The sequence below is a fragment of the Amblyomma mixtum genome, chromosome 1, assembly GCF_055824585.1.
Source record: "Amblyomma mixtum isolate Tamu chromosome 1, ASM5582458v1, whole genome shotgun sequence".
Lineage (NCBI taxonomy): Eukaryota > Metazoa > Arthropoda > Arachnida > Ixodida > Ixodidae > Amblyomma > Amblyomma mixtum.
The window spans coordinates 160,381,833-160,400,013 of record NC_143012.1 but is presented as its reverse complement, the minus strand read 5'-3'; the positions used below and the strand labels follow the sequence as shown (position 1 = coordinate 160,400,013).

The following is an 18,181-nucleotide window of genomic DNA, read 5'->3' as shown; positions in this document are numbered from 1 at the left end:
GTTCGGATGCTTTCATAAACTCTGCAATCCTTTTCATGGGCGGCTTTCTGGTTGGGATCGAACTAACCGATTTTTTGAGGCATTCAAATCCCTCCCCAATGGCCCGATCCTTGTCCTTGTCCTTGATATGGTTGCCTACATTACGAACCATGGCAATTAAGGCTGAGCGGTTCATCTGAGGTTCAAAGCTTTTTGGACGGTTTTTGGACGGTTTCGTTTAGATGCCCTTTGCAAAGTCCGCCTGCTTCCTTCAATCGGTTTCATGATTGTTAATATCTTAGAGGTAGTTCTTATCCTTATTCATAATCGTTCAACCTGTGCTATCATTCACGCTCGCAATGAGTTATCAACATGCCTTTTGTAATAGCGACCTCCCTATGACTTGTTGTGCTGTGTTGTAGTGTTGTTATCACTCGTCCACCACCGCATTTGTTTTTTAGTTCACGCACCCTCATGCAGCTCAGCGGCTATAAAAGAGCGCCTGGTTTCCTTTCCTGTTATTAAAGTTGGAAGTTGCGCCTCTTTCCTGTTCTGTGTTTTTTCCTTCCTGTTTCGTCCTTTTTTGGCGTACGACATTCTTTCAATACATTTTTAGTTTCCTGCAATCGCTGCGGAAGAGGTTTTCATGACAGAAAGCCGCCGACATAGGATAGTAATGCTTTCGCATTATTAACAAGTTGTCTGTAATTGTACATGCATGTCTTGGTAGAATTCTTAGCCTCAATCTATCGAAAAGCTGGTGAAACAGCTGATGAACTGCGCTCAAATTCCGCATCAGTTGCGAAACTTCGCAAACGTCTCAACAACCATTTGCTGGGAAAGGAGTTGAATATTTTTATTTCCAGGCTCGGTATTGAAAGCTCCAATTTTCTGCTTGCCGTTCGCATCTTAGCTGCTTCAAACTGGAGCGCAATCTTTTGTGGGTGACATAACCCAGGGGTGTACTCTTAAAGAACAACCTTTTTACGTTTTGCAAAATTTCAGTCAAGTAGGCCCTTAAGGGTATTACGCGGCAGCTTAGTGGGCTATAGTTTCCATTCTGAGCCGTTTGGCACGTTTGAACGCATTCTTCTTTCAATTGTTTCAATTAATTTATTGATAACTATACACTCTAAAAATTTCTTCATTCGCGTCATTAAGCATTGGTTTTTCTGAGCATTTTGACAACTTGAACACCCTCTTCTAATGTCTTCGTTGGTTTTATCAATCAATTAATTACAATTATTTCATTAACTTGCCATCGCTTATCACACACCAATCGAACAAAAATCATTAGGACCACAAAGTACCACGATACGATTTTTTTCGCCTGCTCGATTATTTTCGACAGGCGGGGCCGACTACGCCGACGGCTCTTCGACCGAACGATCTGTGTATGCTATCGCGTAAACACTACTTCAATCTCTCATTTATACGTCATATCGCGCCCTGAATATGTGTTTTTCATTATATATTCGCGTATTGTATTTATATACTCATTATATATTCATTATATATTCGTTATATATATTCATTATATATTCGCGTATTGGATTGTATTTCATGGGCAGACCTGATGTTTAAATATCGTGCATGTCCTGTTTGAACAAGATTAACTGAAGGATTAGAATTAGGACATGGCAGTGCCGTGAATCTGCAGAGGTTTTTTTTCTTTTCAAACAATATTTTATGACACATCTTACAATATGACACATGACGCAGATCTTACAATCTGTGTATTAAAGTTTATAAGACAGGACTTGTGTACCCTTCCAGCTTGTACCCGTACAGTTCAAAGTCGTACAAGTAGATGGCGTGCAACTGCAGCACCTGCTGTCGCGTGAGCTCTGAGAAGTGGCGAGCGAATGCGCGCCTTGCGTCCGAGGCCTTCCGGGGACTCTTCGCATTCCTCTTCGGAAATTTCCAGCCGGTGAGTCCGAGTTTCGGGAGCAGGTCCTGCAGGTCACGCTCGAGCGTCTCCACTTTGATAATGAAATCATACCTGGTCAAAGAGAAAGCAAAGTTGTTTTTTATTTACACACTCAGTGCATCATTACAATTGAAAAGACGAGGAGTTTTTAAGCTCTGCGCCAAACGAGTTCAAGTATTTGTGAGACAGACAAGAGAGATTATTGCCGGAAGAATTTTGATAAACGTGTTTTCTCCTTAGCTTATCGCTCAAGTTTATAAAAAATTGAGTCCAATTGCGCATGGCACCCACAGAAAGTAATCTTGCTGAAGATCTGAAAGCATTTGGGGAAATGCCGAAGTTTCGTCTCTGAACATCTTTGTTATTTTAAAAGGCAGTGTAACTTTCACTTATTAAGGCGGAAACTTGGGCTAGTTGGAAAGCATTTGGATTCATACTTGCTAGCGCTTAGTGAACACACGGGACAAGAACACAAATACACAGGACAGACGCAAGTCCTGTGTATTTGTGTTCTTGTCCCGTGTGTTCACTAAGCGCTAGCAAGTATGAATCCAAATAACGTTCACTTGTTTAGGCAAACAGACTGCCACACACCAAAAAAATTATCTATTTATCCATGTGAGTACATTTGTTATATATACGATAGCACCTATACGCCCCTGTGAAGAACAGTCTGCCTATGAAAAACTGTTTTGAGAAGTTTTGGTGAACGTGTTTTATTGACATCTTATTTCTAGAATGTTCGAAGTCTTAGCGGTATTTTTCCAAGTCAAACTGCGGTTGACTTGAAAACATTCTTGTTAGGGGAATCCTGAACCATGATTATTCCAAAAACCGTCGCTTTGTAGAACGGTTGGAAACGAGAATGGCTTCTCTTTAACAACCCTGCAAACAGGGTTACAGCTGATAAAAAACTTTGTGTAGACCTAATCTTTCACAACAGGTCGATAATCGAACGCGCTTCATGTTGGTCAAATTACATTACCGACACACTAATAACTTTGGCATTGCTAAAACAATGCTCAGGTTTTAACAATGCCAAAGTTATTAGTGTGTCGGTAATGTAATATGACCGACATGAAGCGCGTTCGATTATCGACCTGTTGTGAAAGATTAGGTCTACATAAAGTTTTTTATCAGCTGTAACCCTGTTTGCAGGGTTGTTAAAGAGAAGCCATTCTCGTTTCCAACCGTTCTACAAAGCGACGGTTTTTGGAATAATCATGGTTCAGGATTCCCCTAACAAGAATGTTTTCCTGAAATCCAATCATAGATTGTCATGAGGAGTTCAAAAAGCTTGAAACACGGATGGCCAGTTGGATGCATCGGGAAATCCCGCAGCGGCGACATGCTGCTGCTATCGCTCCTCAGCTTTCCGCTTTCGTTAAACTTCCTTAGCCTAGCGAGTCGCTTCCAGTGGAAGAATCTCTCTGCTTTGTAGTTTCTGCACCTTGTCGGTCCCGTACCTCGGCAGCGCGCTCCGTTGCAGGCTTCAAGATTAGTTTACGCTTGTAGGCAAGGGCATCTGTATATAGTCGCTGCGCCCTCTCTACGGTAGTTTCAGCTTGTTTTCTGGCTCGCTTATACTCTTAATGCCACACCGCTAATGCTTGATGCTTTGCTATGACTAAAGATTCTACCGACTCATACTAGTGCTTCCGTCTTTTACGTTGATGTTCAGCCCGTGTTGCTGGGCGCAAATCATCTCAATCGACATTTGAAAGACTCTGCCTCATCTATAATTTTTAGGGAGGTGTAAAAACACATGTGTGCGTGTGAAACATGTGTGAAGAATCCGACAAGCCAACAATTCTTCGGCGCCGCGTCAGCGTCTTGGCTGCCACCGTCGCTGGAGGTGAAATCCCGGCGCATGGAGCGAAGTCACGTAGGGAGGCACAGATACCTCGCGAGGCTAGATCTCAGGGTCAATGCCACGCAGGTGGGCATTGGTGCAGATATATATATATATATATATATATATATATATATGGTGGGGGGATATAGTCCTGAAGATTAGGGTTAAAAGGCAAACAAGAGCACACAAAATAGTCGGCCCCTGTCTTTAGATTAAGAGTCCAACGGCCCCTCCAGTTGGTCTCCGCATTTATAGGATTAGCCGGCTGGAGAGGACAAGGCGGTCAAATAACAAGCTCACAACAAGACAGCAACCCAGCAAGCCAACTTCTGTTTTGTTTCCGGCGGCGGGGAGCACGAACCCTCGATTACTGACATCACTATTTCGCGCAGTAACACAGCAAAGTGACCCAGGACACCTACTTCGCTCCCTTGCTGTGGCTGCGAGAAATGCTTTCAGCCAAACGTGGACCTTCAACCTGTCAAAATGTTGTCTCGCGTTCGTAGCGTCCCAAGTGGCTCAAAGCAGCCATTTCTAATTAGTTGTCCAGTAGGACTACTGCAGCGCCGCCTGGACCGTGCAGGTTACCCGCCGCACCGAGCGAGTCACGTGACCCTCATCTCTTCGCTCTTGTACCCGTCGCCCAGCCCCACACCAGCTGTGCTGCCACAAACGTGGCCTTGTTCACCTCCGCCAATTAATACTGTAGGTTTACTGTGTGATTAATTTCATGTCTTTTTCTTTACTGAATGCTTGGTGCCGCCGTGGTGGCTCAGTGGCTATGGTGCTCGGCTGCTGACCCGAAAGACGCGGGTTTGATCCCGGCCGCGGCGGTTGAATTTCTTTGGAGGGGAAATTCTAGAGGCCCGTGTACTGTGCGATGTCAGTGCACGTTATAGAACCCCAGGTGGTCGAAATTTCCGGAGCCCTCCACTACGGCGTCTCTCATAGCCTTAGTCGCTTTGGGACGTTAAACCCCATAAACCAAACCAAACCAATGCTTGGTGAAAGCTTGGCTTCACACACGCAATAGAATTTTTGTATAGTATTAAGGTAGGAGCACAGGTCAAGTTAGGTGGTGGGTGGGTGGGTTGCTACCAGGCTAACGGGGTGGATGTAAGGACAGTGGTGCGTCTGGAGACCAGCTTGCCCTCTCACTGCATCGTGGAGTGGATTTGACAGTCTGTTTTTCGTTCCACTGCTACCTGGGCTTTTAGTGCATGGATGCTCGATGGAGGGAGAAGGGATTTTTTTTGTCCTAGGCGGCGCTTGTGGATGATAGATTTGGGTAATGGGTGGCGCATCTGGAGGGTAAGGTCACCGATGTTGTGCGTGTACGTGTGTGTGTGTGTGGGGGGGGGGGTTGCGGTTGGCGCGGAGACAGCCGTCAGCTAGGGGGTGGGGTGAAGAGTTCGCTGGAAGGTGGTGCTTCGACGCGTGGAGGATGCTCGCTTGGAGCGGAAAAAATAGCGCCAAACCATGCAAACCACAAGAAAGTAACGAGGACGAGACACAAGCGCTTGTGTCTCGCCCTCGTTCCTTTCTTGTGGTGTGCATGGTTTGGCGCTATTTTTTCCTCTTATTCAATTATGCACCAACTAGCCCAAAAAGAGGTGTTCATTGGAGCGGAAGCTTAGCTTCAACGCAGATATCCGGGATGGGGTGACGCTACAACTGATTTCGCACTAAATTTGGCACGCAAAAATTGCATACAGCTCAATGCATAGACGGAAAATCCTCAGACAAGAATCCTCAGAAAAGATCAGGATACGATCGCTTTCTATAATTAATGTAGCTTAGCTAATGAGAATGTAATTTTTACTTTCTTGAAACAAAGGCACCGCCTGTAAATTAATGTTTCTCTGTTTTTTTGGGCTGTGTTACTGTAGTGCCCATTCATACAGAAAAAAAAAACTGCTAACGGTCATTCGCATCGAAACCCATGCCATCAACAAAAAAAAAATACAGTTTTCATTGCACAGCTTTAAAGCCTTGAATCGTTGTCCAGTTTTGGCAAGTTTATTCAGAGCCGCGGCGAAATGCCGCAAGGAAACAAGGCTGTGTTATCATTTTGAATTAATGCCGGCTCCTGAAATGAATACGCTTAGTGCAAGGACAAGTATACTACCGCTCTAGGGGATTTAAGATATGGCATGGCTTTGTCTTGAAATGTATGGCTCGAAGGAAGATCATGGTTTCAAATGAGCAATTTTAGAATTGCTGTTTTGGCACCATGGTGATGTCACCTTTCCTTTAATACGTCTTGCTCGCTTGCGTAGGTTTAGCCGGAAAATAATTTTTTTAATTAATCAGTCAGTGATTGGCAGCAGCGGCAGCCCCCGGCACGCACGACAAGTGAAATCTACTCTCTATATTTACAGCGTCCTTCGCCTGTGGACAAAAGTTCCTGGCCGCCGAGATCAGCTCCGGCTGCGCTGGTGCAACTGAAAACCGCTCGTCGCCCGAAGTTTTTTCTTTCGCTGTGGAAGCGAGACAGTTCTGGGGAACGCAAATCGCCACCTGCATCACCGACGCCAGCGACAACTGACGAACAAGCAAGGAGCGAGGGGGCGTCTCCTCGCATTTGGCAGCACCGGCAGCCACCGGCACGCACGACAAGTGAAATCTACTCTGTATATTTACAGGTTGGTCGTCTTTACCTATAAGGATTAGACTTGGTTTTGTTGCCTACCCTGCCGCTGCTGCCACGAGTACATTCTTTTCTTGAAGTGTATTTGCCTTTGCACCGCACGACATGTCGAGATGTTGTACATTACATGCCGCTCGCTTGTGCCTGAAAATGTGCCCTCTGCCAACTGCTGTGAATGTAAGTTTAATTTTCATTTTGGCGACTGTTCTGGTATAACCGAAGAAGCGTGGCAAACAAAACGTGTAAAAAAAAACTGGAAGTGCAATACATGCAAACATGGCCACATTTTGGATGATGGAAATGAGAAGCTTAGTGCAGAAAAGGAAGTGTTAACTCGTTTGCTCAAAATTGAAACTGAACTTGACGCTCTCCTAACTTTGCCCAAAAGAATTGATGATCTAGAAGCATCAGTGCAGCTAATCTCAGACAAGTTTGACGAATTTCAAAACCGGCTGACTGATCAAGAAAAACACACCAAAGAACTTTGCCAGCGTGTAGACAAACTTGAGAGGGTGGACTCGGCAAATGAAATTGCTCACCTAAAGCGTGAAGTCGAAAGCTTAGAGTGGCGAAGTCGCCGCTTAAATCTTGAAATACATGGTGTCACTGAGTCCGACGATGAGGACCTACTAGAAAAGATAAACGATGTGGCTACCAAACTGAATGTACCGCATGTAACAAGGAAGGATACAGCTGCCGTGCATAGGCTGCCAGCGAAGGCCGACAAAACGCCAGCTATTATCACTGGCTTTTTGAGCCAAGAGGACCGTGACGCTTGGCTGGCAAAGAGAGATTTGCTGCAAAAAGAGAAAAGCTTGTTTATCTGCGAAAATATCACGCGGCTCTCCCGCACATTGCTAACCTCGACAAAAGAATGGGCAAAAAATAATGGCTACGCATACGTTTGGCATGCTAACGGAAAAGTTCTGCTGCGGAAGCAGACCGGCGACCCCGCTTTCGTCATTCGCATTGAGCAAGATCTTATCAACTTGCAGTAACGTGCTCTTGTAGCACCCCACGATGTGGGCGTTCTTTCTGTTCTTTAGTGCAAGATGATGCGCTCAAGTTTTGACCTTCCTTGTGAACCTGCTTTCTCAAAAAAAGACACACTTTCTTTGTTTCATCTCAATGCTAGAAGCTTAAAAACTAAACTTGATAAGGTAGACTTATTCTTAAATGACCTTAACCAATCTTTTGACATTCTTTGTTTCACTGAAACGTGGTTTTCCTCTGATGATGAGTGTGCTTTTCTTGATGGTTACGACTGCATATCCGTATGTCGCGCTTTCAAACGTGGTGGTGGTACTGCGATGTATATTCGCTCAGACTTCAAGTACAGTGCACTCACAGAATATAATATTATAAATGAAAACATTGAATGTGTCGTTGTACAACTTCATGACATCCTGCTAGGAGTGTTTTATCGCCGGCCATCTGGATCCTTGAACCATTTCTTGAACTGTATGGAAGAACTGTTTGAACTAAGTCTTGAGTTAAAACTAGTGTGCTTTTGTTGGCGATTTTAATCTCAATGTTTCATCAGATACCTCCGGCTATTCGCGCCTGCAAGAGCTGCTTGTGTCATACGCGTGCTGTAACTTAATAGAAATGCCAACTAGGATTACTCCTACCTGTCAAAGTACTTTAGACCTTTGCATTACAAGCTTTCCCCCTGACGTCGTCAAATCGGGTGTATTGATGTGCGATTTAGGTGACCATTTGCCAATCTACTGCATTTTACCTCACAAAAGGCCTAATTCAAATAAGCAACCAGTTTTTATCCGTCATTACTCTGAAAAAAATATCAGCAAATTCAAATATCTTCTCTCAAATCAAAGGTGGGACTCCATTTTAATGGAAACAGATGCAAATAAAGCGTACGAGGCTTTTATTTCCTGCTTTATGGCTGCATACGAGAAGTGTTTTCCCCTCTAGCCATGGGTAAAACGAAAAAAGATAAGGAAGCCTTGGATCACTCATGAACTGCATATGAGAATCAAACAAAAAAACAGGCTCTTTGAAAAATTCCTGAATACCAAGCATGAAAATGACTTTACACTGTTTAAAAAAGTTTGAAACAAATTAAATGCAGATATTAGAAAATCAAGATTTGAATACTACATAGCTAAGTTTGCAGACATTGCGGGTAACTCACGGCTAATGTGGCAAACTGTGAGGGAGGTACTCTCGAAAAACTTCCAGCACAAAAAGGTTCCGTATCAAAACGATGCTATGACTGACAACGAAGTCGCAAATTTATTTAATGACCATTTCATTTCAGTCGGATCATGCGATGAGAATTCAGCTGATTTACCGTGCGAGCAGTTCATTGTATCAAACGCCGCAAACACATTGTTTTTAGCACCCACCGACGAACGTGAAGTGCTGGATATTATTCTGGCACTAAAAAATGGCTGTGCTCCCGGAGGAGACGAAATTAAACCGATACCTCTAAAGGCTGTAGGTGAAATAATCAGTTGCCCGCTCTCTCACATTTGCAACATTATTTTATCTACGGGCGTTTTTCCGCAGAAAATGAAACTGGCCAAAGTGACTGTTGTGCACAAGGGTGGCCCCGCGAACGAACTAACAAATTATAGGCCTATATCAGTACTACCAGTATTTGCAAAGGTAGCCGAACAGGTTATAAACAAAAGATTCGTCCGATTTCTCACCGCGCAAAATATTATAGCCGATGAGCAATTTGGCTTTAGGAAAGATAGATCAGCAGAAACCGCACTCCTTGGGATAAAGGAAAAAATTCTAAACAACATTGAAGAAAAAGCACACACCCTGGGAATTTTCCTCGACTTCAGAAAGGCATTCGACTGTGTTCAGCACGATGTTCTACTAAGAAAGCTTCCATTTTACGGATTCCGTGGCGTGTCGTTGACCTTAATTGAGAGCTATTTAACGTCAAGAGAGCAATTTACTGTCATAAATGCTGCAGCCTCACACGTAACAATAAAATATGGTGTGCCTCAGGGATCTATTCTCGGACCTGTACTCTTTATTTTATACCTGAATGATATTGTGAATATACCAGGCAGCGAAAACCTAGTGTTGTACGCTGATGACATGAATGTCTTTTTCTCAGGTATTGACCCCTACGCGCTCGAAAGAAAGGCTAACTATTGGTTGACCGGCTTGAGTACATGGTTAAAACTAAACAGGATGCAATTAAATGCTAGTAAGACCAAATACATTCTCTTCAGGGCAAAAGGTGGAAAAGCTGCTCACAACCTAAACTTAAACTTTGAAAACACTCAGCTGAAACAGTGCTCGCAAATTCGTTTTCTAGGTGTTCTGTTTCAAGAAAATCTCTCTTGGAACTCGCATGTTAATCAGCTTCGCAGTGATCTATGTCAGCTGGTTGGCATTTTAAACAAATTGAGATATTATCTCCCGGCGTCCATAAAACGGCAAATATACTATTCATTAATACATTCCCGTTTAAGCTACTGTTCCCTTGTATGGTTAAAGACGACACAGACAAATCGAGATTCCATCCTTGCACTTCAAAAGCGGGCATTACGAGCTATTGGGAAAATACAGTTATTGCACAGCTGCCGGCCTTTGTTTAGGTCTTATGGAATACTAGAAATAAGTAAACTGCACACATACAAACTATGTCTGGAAATATTCCGCCAGTACAAACTAGACAAAATAACCTTCGAAACCACCTATCACACTAAACTTAGCACATACGAACTTCGGAAACAATGTATGGAAACACCTCGTGTACGCACAAATTACGGTTTTGAGAGGTTAGGATGGCAAATTCTTGACTTAATTAATCAATACCCTATTGTTCTGTATACTGCACGCAACACTCCCTCTATACGTAAATACAAAATGTTAATTAAAGCAATGCTCATAAATGAACCTTAAAGATGAAAACTGAACGTATACCTATCACTAGAGTATGTTCTGTAAATACTGCTATGGTCGAATTGTGTTTTAAAGTATGCTGTTTGTTTTTCCGCCGAAAGCCAGTATTTTGTAAGGATGTCTTATATATTGTGTAAAAAATATTGAATGTGTGTTCTATCATGTAATGCTTTCGTTGATTTTTGTAGCCAGTGGTGCCGCCTGTCATCCGGGTGGCGTGGCCTCGTCAGGCAATGTATGCCTTTTGCCACGTCACCCTGGACAACCTCTTCGTTGTCTTAAATAAATTCTGAATGAATGAATGAATGAATGAATGAATGAATGAATGAATGAATGAATGAATGAATGAATGAATGAAGAGCCTTTATTATACCAAGTGAGCCACTCTTAAAGGGGAACTGAAGAAACGTGCTAGTTTTCTTGTAAGATCACCGCTGTTATTATGGCAGACAACCTAAATTCACATGAAATGATGTTTTTGGGAAGTACGAAATCGAGTAACCTTAAATGGAGGGGTGCCCACTAGAGTTCATATGTAGGAGGAAACATTGGCTTCATCAGGACCAGTTTCTACATTAAGTCGGTTTGGGACATTAAGCCATATAAACTAAACCAAACCCAAATTTCCTACGTGGATTTCAATGGCGGTGCTACACTGGCGTTGATCTGCAGACAGTGATCACGGAGTCCTTTCCTGCCTTGTTGTTACGAGTCCGACTCGAGTGGGGAAATCTTGCAGCATTATATGTAGCTTTAGAGCCAAAAATATCCATAAACCGGAAACATCACAGACTCAATGTCTATTAAGAACAAAAACCAAATACCAGCGACTTCTGTGTCCTTTAGGCTTCATTTTGCGCACGACTAAGAATGTTTTGTCGAATGCACCAGAGTATACGTATTTTGAATAAAATTTCAGTCAACAACTCTACAGCTATTACGACATACACCTCTTTCCGCCTGAGGCGTGAGTTAACATGTTAACACGCATTGATTGGCTGCGGAGTGAACGGCAGAAAAGAGGTGACCTCGCTGAGCCGGCCTTTAAAAGAAGGCCAGCCAACACGACGTGTGCCTGACCATTTATTCCCTCCGATTTATTCTGTTTGAGCAGTTCAAAAAGAGGTATAGCCGTCGATGAAAGAAATGGATAATCTTTCACTCATGCTATTTTACTGCTGTCAAGAAGAGCAGGTGAGGTGCCTGACGTAGCTTAACTATATAGCATGCTCTTATATGCGTAATTCGGAGGTCGTGGGTTCAGATCCCACCGGTGGCATGTGGTTGTTTTTTCTTCTGCTTTTCTATTCAGTTAGCGTTAAGCGATAACATATTCAGTAATATTCTTACTTCATCAACACCACAAAAAAATAAATTAATTAAAGAAACATTCCCTGTGCTTCTTGGTTTCTGTGGCTGTTGGCTTCTCTCATGCTCTTATATAGTCTTCTTCCCCTTCAAAATTGAGGAAAACGCCGCCAACTGTATTTTGTCCAGACAATTTGTATGCCATTTAGAGAAAACAAATGTTGTCCTCACGGAAAATAGCTCTAAATTCTCGAGCATAAAGAAGTTCTAACAATGTACTAAACTTGGAGCGTCAATGCACGTGTAGAACGCGAGGCTTCCTAAGTTTTTAAGTCACAGACGTTAGTGCTAGTTCCTTGTAATACACGTTGATAGTTTGGCTGCCAGTTTGCCCGATTAACTTCCACTTCAGTTGCAGCAAATAATATACAGACTCTTAGCGAAACCTATTAAACTTTACAGAATGAGCTTCGCAAACGCTCTGTCGCACGAGAGGGCAAACTCCTACTCCGAAACACAATCAGTGATGAAATGAAAACAGCTGCTAGAATAATGGTGAGCGCTTTAGCGAAGATACGTTAGATGAGCTAGGGTTTTGCCACGCCCAGATATGGAAACCAGTTCAGTTCAGTTCAGTTCACTGCATTTATTTCAGTCATGTACAATGGCTGAGGAGAAAGGAAAAAAAGCCGCGCACGCGGCTTGACAAAGCTCCCATCTCCCGTAGCGGCTTGGCACGGCGATGACAGACAGCAGTAAAACAATAACAAGAGAATGCATGAAATAACTATGTACAATATCTTCATAACAGATCACCAGAATAGTCTCGGTACTGTTACACACACGCAAATGATAGTTTAATCACAGCACATGGACACTTTATTTATTTTACAGTTGGATATGATTCATTCTTTTGTAAGAACATATTTCTGACAGCGTTATATGAAACGGAAAGAATGGATTGATTAGTGAAAGCGTTACTATTAAGGAAAGATGCCAACACATACCTGAGAGTTTGAAAACCGTAATTTGTGCGTGGACAAGGTACATACCAATATTCGTAGTGTCTTGTGTTGTGAACAGCGGTATTTTCCCGTAGATTCGCAAGGTCAGCAAAAAATGTGGTGTCACAATGTACCTGAGATTTGTACCGCTGAATTACACGGTACTGATGAATAACCCTTGCATCCATAATGCGGTATTTTGCAAATAGAGCACTCGAACGTGCTCAGTATGTGGCATCCGCAATTGTTCTGACTGCATTTTTTTGTAATGTCAAAACCTTCTGAATATTAGTTTGCGTCGTTGTACCCCAGACCAAGTGGCAATATTTAACATGAGAGTCAAAGAGGGCATGGTAAATAACAAGTTTTGTCCTAGTAGGTATCATGCACTTTAACCTTCTGAGTATGCCGACAACGCGAGCTAGCTTACTCTCCATTTGCTCGATGTGGTAGTCCCATAGCATAAATTCATTGAAGTGAACGCCAAGTGTTTTTACAACATTAGTTATTTCTATCATATTGCCACCCAATACTAAATCTGAATGTACAGCCCGTTTGACATTTTTAGCTCTAAAAAATATCGCCTTTGTTTTCCGTGTGTTTATTAGTAGGGAATTTTTTTCAGACCATGAGTTAAGTTTGCCCAACACGCTGTTAGCCTTTTCTACTATAACATTCGCGTTGGTGTCAGACAGAAATAAAGTAGTGTCGTCAGCGTAAATTACGTATTCTGTTTCGGAGTCAATCTGTACTAGGTCATTAATATATACATTAAATAATAAGGGACCAAGGATACTTCCTCGAGGTACACCATGCTTTATTTTATTATAAGTAGAGCGATGATTATCTATAGAAACGTACTGATATCGGTCAGTTAAATAGCTGGTGATAAGAGATAGTGCCTTGTTCCGGACACCGTACGCAGAAAGTTTAAGAAGAAGAGTTTCGTGATGAATCCTATCGAAGGCTTTGGAGAAGTCTATGTATATTCCAAGGGTTATTTGTTTACATTCAATGTTATTTAAGATTATTTCTTTTTGCTTCAGGAGAGCCATTTCAGTAGAGGACTTAGGTCTAAATCCAAACTGTCTTGGAGTTATCACGTTGTATTTTTCAAGAAAATTGGAAAGTCGTAAATGTATTGTTTTTTCGAAGCCCTTAGAAAAAATAGGCAATATAGACACTGGTCTATAATTACCAAGATCGTTTTTCGAACCACCTTTATAAAGAACAACTACTTTTGCTATTTTCATGTCCGAAGGGAAAATGCCGGTAGTCAAAGACAAGTTATAAATATAAGTTAAAATTGGGCAGATAATGTCCAAGACGTACATAACAGGTTTCATTTTCAGTCCAAAAGCATCTTCACTGTTTGTATTGTTCATGCCTTTATATATATTAAGCACCTCATTTTCGTCACAACATGTTATAAAAATACTGTTACTTGTATGATTCGTAATGTAATCCAATGCCATATTATTGTGTTCACTATCAACAAGTCCACTGAAATAGCTATTAAACTTATTTGCGAGTGCGAGTCCGCTATAACTAATGCCTTCCATTGTAATACTTTCAATTGTATTTGTAGAGTTAGGGTTTAAGACTCGATTCAACCTATTCCAAACTTTCTTTTGATCGTCAAGCCAGCGAACATGTTAAGGTGATATGCATTCCTCGCTTTTCTTAAAGTTAAGTTCAGGTTGTTTCGGTACCTCTTGAATGTTGCCCACGATTCTGGACTGCGACTTTGTAAGAACTTCTGATAGAGGGAATTTTTCCTGGCAATCATTCGAAGAATATGCGAGGTAATTCAGGGTTTACGAGCTCGTTTTGGTTTCTTTACATCTTTGTACGGAAAACTGTTTCGATATATACAAGCGAATATCTTCAGAAAACAACTAAACGCTATGTCAGCAGTCAATGCAGCAAAAACTGGTTCCCAATTGACGTTCATTATTTTGCGTCGAAATGTTTCTAACGTAGTTGAGGTGATCTGCTGTATTTTTACATTTGTTTGTTTACAGTTTGATTTTAATACAGGCAGACTAACCTATGAGGAAACGAGTGTTTCGAGGGAAGTGAATGCGGCAGCCGATTTTCTAGTGATTGTGGGACTTAGTGGTTGCTGAACAAGGTATGCAAAAAAAGTATGTACAAACAATGATGAAGCTACATTAGACTTTAGCGCTTTTAACAAATTTGTTTCTTCCCTCACCAAAAATACAGGTCCTCTCAGTACTGAAGTGCCTACAGTGAGTCCTCAATATTTGTTTTTCACGATCTTTTAAAAGAAACGAACAATACAAGAAAGCGAATTTTCTGCGGTATGTGGGACACCGCATGGGCATCCGGCACGGGCTGCATCATTCTTTAGAGAATCATGCCATGCCAGCTAGCGCTCTTTATCGGCATGAGCAGCTGTCAAATCCTTTCATTGTATTCAACGGAGTGCACAGGGAAGAAATATTCTTTAAACTGGTGTTCACAAATAATCGCGGTGTTGAAAAAAAGCATACCTGAAGCTGCAAGGCCGGCAACGAGGCGTGTGAGGGGCCCAGTGGACGTCCCAAGTTTCGACTGGATCCTTGAGTATATCAGTGACGAACTCGCCGAAGGTGAATGTGCCGTTAGGGCCACTGCCGATGAAGCCATTGCGATACACCCTCTTAGCTCCGTCTATCCACAACCTAGTGGTGCGGACTCGGTCCACGTACGCCGACACAAGTCTTTCAAACGGATGACGAACAACGATTGCCGTTGCGTAATCTCGACCAAGCTTGTTCCTCCAGTAGGTGCTCGGAACGACGGCCGGGTACCTCTCGAATTCGAGCGAAATATCGTCGGCCTTATCGCCTGGATCTTTCACCTGTTCAGCCACCAATATAAGTGTCTTGAGGCTAGAAGTGGCCGCTTTGGGAACTGGACAGAAGCCGAAGTGGCGGCTCTCCACAAGATGCAACGTGCACACTCCTCTTGAGCGGTTTGGAAAGTTCCAGAACGCACGGTCGTCGTTAGAGTCGTTCAGGAAGAGCGTGTCGTGGTACTTTTGGCACACCGTTTGTACCCTGGCTACCCTTGAAGCGAGATCGTCACATTCTTCTTTCGCAGCAGTCTGGTACGAGGAAGGGGCGTGATCACCGTACGTCATGCACTTGCAACGCGAAAGCTGCATGGAAAATGGAAAACAACAATGTGGTAAAATAGCATCATTATGAGAAAGTAAAGCAGGCATTGCCGCAGCGCTACAAACGTCGGGGAAAAGTTAAGTGACAAATTTTTATCACATGCATAACTGTGAAATTTGTATGAAGAGTGATGTGATTTGTACCTTTCTGCGCCATATTACATATCTTCGTTGCATAATATGACATGCACGGAACATCGTTCGTCTCTGAGTCTTCAGTTATTTAGAACATGTTTAAACCAGAAGCTGCTCGAAAATTGCGAAATAGATTACGCGGCGTCAAGAGCGTCAATATATTGCTGTGTTTCAAACTACATGGTACATAGTCACTGCTTCTAGACCCGTTCTCGTTTTATTTTTGTTGCCTAGGTTTTCCACTCAGACGCTAATGCTATTCGATGGCATTGTGCTTAATAAATAAATAAAATATTTCGATTCATGCTTCACGCCCCAGCCGTGATAATACGGTGGCAAGTTTTTGAGTAGACCATTTGTTGATTAAATCTTTCAGCATTAAACATTTTTTCTATATATTGACAGTGCCCGTCTTGTTTTGTGTTCCCTCTTGCCTTGGTTATTTTCGAGCAGTGCTTTTCATCATTTAGTTATGCACCAACTTGCCCCGACAAATCTCCCTATTCAATAATATTGCCACGCGCCTAACGCGCCGCGCGGCCTCCGCGCTGAGTCGAAGACGACGACGAAGCGGCGGTGGGCTCTCGTGGCGCGCTGTTCTGTTCTGTGTCGTGGAAGCTGGCTCCATAATTAAAAGAAGGCTCCCGGTCTTGGGTTCTTCCCGACGTCTACCTTCACGGCTCCTCTGGTCGTGACACTGGTGGAGGTGCGGCCGATGCTCCCTACTCCTGAGGACGACTCGACGCGTCCGCCTCTTGTGACCACCCCTGTCCATCGTGCCAGCCGGAGGATCCGCGGCCTGTCCCCCGAGGCCCTTCCTATTGTCAACGCGCCTTCAACTACCACTCCACTCATGGCGACGCCACTGCCCGCCCTGCCTACGACTGTCCCTGCAGCCAGCCCCACCTATCTCACCCTTCAGACTCCACGCACGCCTAAGCCCTTTCACGGCGACCTGTTTGAAGATGCCGATGACTGGTTGGCTCAATACGAACGGGTCGCGACCTTTAACTGCTGGGACGACGCTACAAAGCTGCGTAACGTTTACTTCAGCCTTGAAGACTCTGCACGAACGTGGTTCGAAAACCATGAGACTTTCTCTACGTGGCCGGACTTTCGACGTCAGCTCCTGAGTACGTACGCCAATAGCGACCGCCGGGAGAGCGCAGAGCGTGCACTGTCCTCTCGAATTCAGCTTCCCAATGAGGGTGTTGCCATGTACGTCGAGGATGTGAAGCGTCTTTGCCATCGCGCCGATCCGGCCATGCCTGAAGAAAAAAAGCTGCGGCACCTGATGCGTGGCGTAAAAGACCAGCTCTTTTCCGGCCTCGTGCGGAACCCGCCCAACACCGTCAAGGAGTTCCTGGCCGACGCCGTGCACATGGAGAAATTGCTGCGGCAAAGATCCCATCAGTACGGCCGGCAACTGCGCCAAACGTCGACTCTATCAACGTTGGACCGGTTCGACCATGATCCCAGGACGAATCCGGACTCCCTTCGCGAACTCATCTGTTCCGTGGTTCGCGAGGAGCTGCAGCACCTTCAAGCTACCTTTGCCCCTCGCGTCGATTCCGTCACCAGCGTCATCCGCGAGGAAGTCCGACAGGCACTCAGGGCACAAGACGCTGCAGCTGTGCAGGCGCCGCAACCGACCCCATACGATCCCGCGCCGTACCCGACTCCTGTCCAGCCAGTCACATACGCGGACGTCGTGCGCCGCGCGGCCCCATCTCCTGGGCCTTCACCTTACACCGCACCATTGGTCGCGGTGCACTCTGCCCAGCCGACTCCTTACTGGGCGGATCGGCGCCAGGCACCGCGGAAGACTGACCTCTGGCGCACTCCGGATCAACGCCCGCTCTGCTACCACTGTGGTGAGGCCGGCCATCTCTACCGGCGGTGCCCCTATCGCGAAATGGGACTACGCGGTTTTTCTGTCGACAGCCCCCATCCACGCCCTGGAGAGCGCCCTCAAGACATCGCCGAGTATGTCACCCGCCAGCGTAGTTCACCATCTCCTCCGCGCCGCGAGTCGCGATCGCCCTCTCCACGCCGTTCTTCGCCCTCTGGGTCCCGTTTCGCCTCGGGACAACGTGGTCCCTCGAGCCCTCGTCGGGAAAACTAGCTCCGGCGGCCTTTGTAGGCGAGGCCGCCGAACGCCGTTCCGACGCAAAGCTTCCACCGCCGCAGCAACTGAATCGCCCCGACGTCGCACGCCGCATCGCTGCACAGTTTTCCCCGACGC

General features: G+C 44.4%; 1 protein-coding gene across 1 annotated transcript; it reads right to left on the bottom strand.

Moving 5' to 3' along the window:
* Window positions 1-1,725: 1,725 nt before the first annotated feature.
* LOC149369540 (carbohydrate sulfotransferase 14-like) lies at window positions 1,726-15,765 on the bottom strand. Its single transcript, XM_089575886.1, has 2 exons — window positions 15,134-15,765; window positions 1,726-1,981 (listed from the first exon to the last, which is right to left on the bottom strand). The coding sequence occupies exons 1-2, from the start codon at window positions 15,763-15,765 to the stop codon at window positions 1,726-1,728; spliced, it is 888 nt and encodes a 295-aa protein (XP_089432012.1).
* Window positions 15,766-18,181: the final 2,416 nt, after the last annotated feature.

Coding starts and splice junctions, on each gene's coding strand:
- LOC149369540 (XM_089575886.1), bottom strand. CDS start 15,765: ATGACGTACGGTGATCACGCCCCTTCCTCGTACCAGACTGCTGCGAAA. Junction 1,982..15,133: donor TGCCGGCCTTGCAGCTTCAG/GTATGCTTTTTT, acceptor CTCTTTGACCAG/GTATGATTTCATTATCAAAG.